This window comes from Numida meleagris, chromosome 1, assembly GCF_002078875.1.
Source record: "Numida meleagris isolate 19003 breed g44 Domestic line chromosome 1, NumMel1.0, whole genome shotgun sequence".
NCBI classification, from domain to species: domain Eukaryota; kingdom Metazoa; phylum Chordata; class Aves; order Galliformes; family Numididae; genus Numida; species Numida meleagris.
In genome coordinates, this window is record NC_034409.1 from 98,185,138 (window position 1) to 98,187,716 (window position 2,579).

At 57.2% G+C, this 2,579-nt stretch overlaps 1 protein-coding gene across 1 annotated transcript; it reads left to right on the plus strand.

Moving 5' to 3' along the window:
* Nucleotides 8–2,267, plus strand: LOC110392592 (maestro heat-like repeat-containing protein family member 2B). Its single transcript, XM_021384854.1, has 7 exons — nucleotides 8–101; nucleotides 495–590; nucleotides 777–900; nucleotides 1,103–1,212; nucleotides 1,460–1,612; nucleotides 1,869–2,023; nucleotides 2,179–2,267. The coding sequence occupies exons 1-7, from the start codon at nucleotides 45–47 to the stop codon at nucleotides 2,231–2,233; spliced, it is 750 nt and encodes a 249-aa protein (XP_021240529.1). The 5' UTR covers nucleotides 8–44; the 3' UTR covers nucleotides 2,234–2,267.

Here is a 2,579-nt window from a genome sequence, read left to right on the forward strand (position 1 = left end):
GCTTTCAGCTTCTGAAAACATCTGTGAGAGCTCTGGGCCGGCTGATGGCAGTCCTGCTCGAGACAGAGCACAGGCGTGGCTTCTTCCAGAACATAGTCCATGTGAGTATGTGTGGGGCGAGGGAGAAAGCATCGCTCCTGCCGAGAGCGGGGACAGAGCTCTGGGGCCAGAGAGGACGATCAGAGGGGGAGAAATCTCCTGCTGACGTGGCAGCTCACTGCAAGCTGAGAAACGGGCAGAGAAATGGGCCCTGCAGGGGGAAAGGCGGGAGCCAGCCCCTGGCAGGCCGCAGCTGAGAACAAGCTCCTGGGTTAGGAGGCAGGTGTGTCTGCAGAGAGCGGGGGCAGCAGTGCCGCTGCTCGGGGAGGCGGGGGACCGCGTGGAGCCACAGGGCAGGCCCTGAGGGAAAGAAAGAAAGTGCCGGGAAAGGAGGGAGAGGGATGGCAGGAAGGGAAAGAAAAGATGTGCGCAGTGACGCGGATGCTCTGCCCCAGGTCCTGCGGAGGTCAGTGACCTCAGACAACGCGTGGGAGCGCAAGAGGGCCCTGCAGGCCTGCTCCCAGCTGCTGGCTGCTTGTGAAGAGCTTCGAGTGAGTAAAGAGCCCCACCGCATGCCCGCCGCTCCCTCCCCGGTGCCCCTGAGCTGGAAGGGGAGCCCCGCCCAGCTGTGCATGCAGTGTTGGCTGCCCTGTCACGGCGTGGGGAAGGCACAGGCGCGAGAAGCTAGGGAGAGCTGGGGCCGCCTACAGCCTTTTTGCTGCCTCTCGCCCCTGCAGAGAGGAGATGCCTGCAAGCACTTTGGCTCCTTGGTGGGATTGCTGGCGCCGCTGACGTGTGACCCCATGCCCACGTCCCGCCAGTTGGCCGTCACCTGCCTGAGCTCCCTTCTGAGAATCCAAGGTGAGTAGAGCAGGCGTGCGCCAGCCCTCTGCTCTCCTCCGCGGCACTACCAGGACCCCGCGGGCAGGGCCCTGTTCACAGGAGGTAGAGGCCCCGTGTGCAGCTGCCTTCTTAGCCCCACCCTGTCCTCTGTCTCTCCCCCGTGGCAAGCGGTTCCGTTTCCAGAAGCATGACTTCCCTTTTCTCCCCGTGCTCTTTCCAGCCAAGGAGACCAACGGAGTCATCGAGACGAGAGACATCGGGAGTCTGCGTGAGGGGCTGAATGCCTGCAGCACCGTCTCTCAGCTCCAGTCCTCATCCAAAATCGCGAGGGTAAGTGGACCCAAAAAGGAGTGATGGGATCAGGCTTTGCATGTAAGCAAACACCAGGAGGAGAAGCTGAGAGAAGGCTCGACCACCTGATGTACAAATAGCAGGGTACGGGCGGCAGGAGCATTGTGACAGCCGCCTGAATGACCGGCAAGCTGCTGAACTAAGAATGCCCTTGAGACTGCTTTCTGTTTTGAAGAGCAGCCGCAGAGCAGTGATGGGATCTGTCCCGCTCCTCCTTTCTCTGCAGGTCTTTTGCAGCAGCTTCCCCCTGGAACACGCCGTGGACTTCATGACGGCCATCAAGGAGACCTTCCGGGAAGCCAAAGGAATGCGTGCGCGTGCTGCTGGGAAGTGGATGATCACCTTCCTGCAGATGTACAGAAAGGACATCCACTGGGACGTAAGAGACTTTCTTGCAAGTGCTTTGGACTTTGTCTGTCTGTTGCACTACGCCTTGTGCCGTTTGCCTCTTGTGCTAAAGAAGCGCAGCCTGAGCGCAGAGCCAGGGCTTGGACAGGGGGGTCAGCGTGAAATGTAGGCTTAGGCCTTGGCAGCATGTCAAGGGAGCCGGCATTGCTCATGCGCTGAATGCCCTTGCTCAGGCCCTGCAGAGTCAAAGATGCAGCAAGTCGTTCTTTCTTCCTTTCTTCTTGCAGGTGCCACTGATCCTCTACATCCTGCGCAGCTGCATGCGCTCCATGCAGCAGAGCATGTTCCTGCCCATCCTGTGCCAGGCGGTGGTCATCCTCACACGCTGTCACGCAGAGCTCGCCATTGACAACTTCTTCCAGCTGCTTGAGCCCACAGACAGGTATGGGCACTACTGCCTCTGCTGTTGCTGCGGTCACACTTGTAGCCTGCCTCCGTCCGAGGGATGCCGGGAGGAAGCAGCTGTTCTTTCTTCCTCTCAAAGTCTGTCTGGGGCAAAAATTACTCAGCCACAACTTGAGACTCTCCTTTTTCTAGTGACACGTGGAGGAAAAGAATAAGAGCATTTTCTCTTCGAGAGGGGAGCCGGTAGAGGAATGCAAAGAACAGGAAAGCCGAGCTAAAAAATTTGCATTATTTATTAAAAATTAAAAATGTAAAATTTAAAAATCTTAAGAACTGGAAAGAGTATTTTTTTTTTACCGAGTCTTCATTTTAATAGCTGCTGTAGACCGTCTCTTCTCCATACCCGTTACGCCATGCACTGGTCTGCAAGGGGAGCAAACGTCCCACAGCACAGCTTGTGGCTGCGCAGGCGTGGGCATTTCAACAGGACGCCAGAACCCCTGCTGTGGACATGTTGTGTCTCCTGCAGAATATCGTCCAAACACACGGCTTGCCAAAACAGGTTACTTTGTAGTTCACAGTCAGAGAACTAC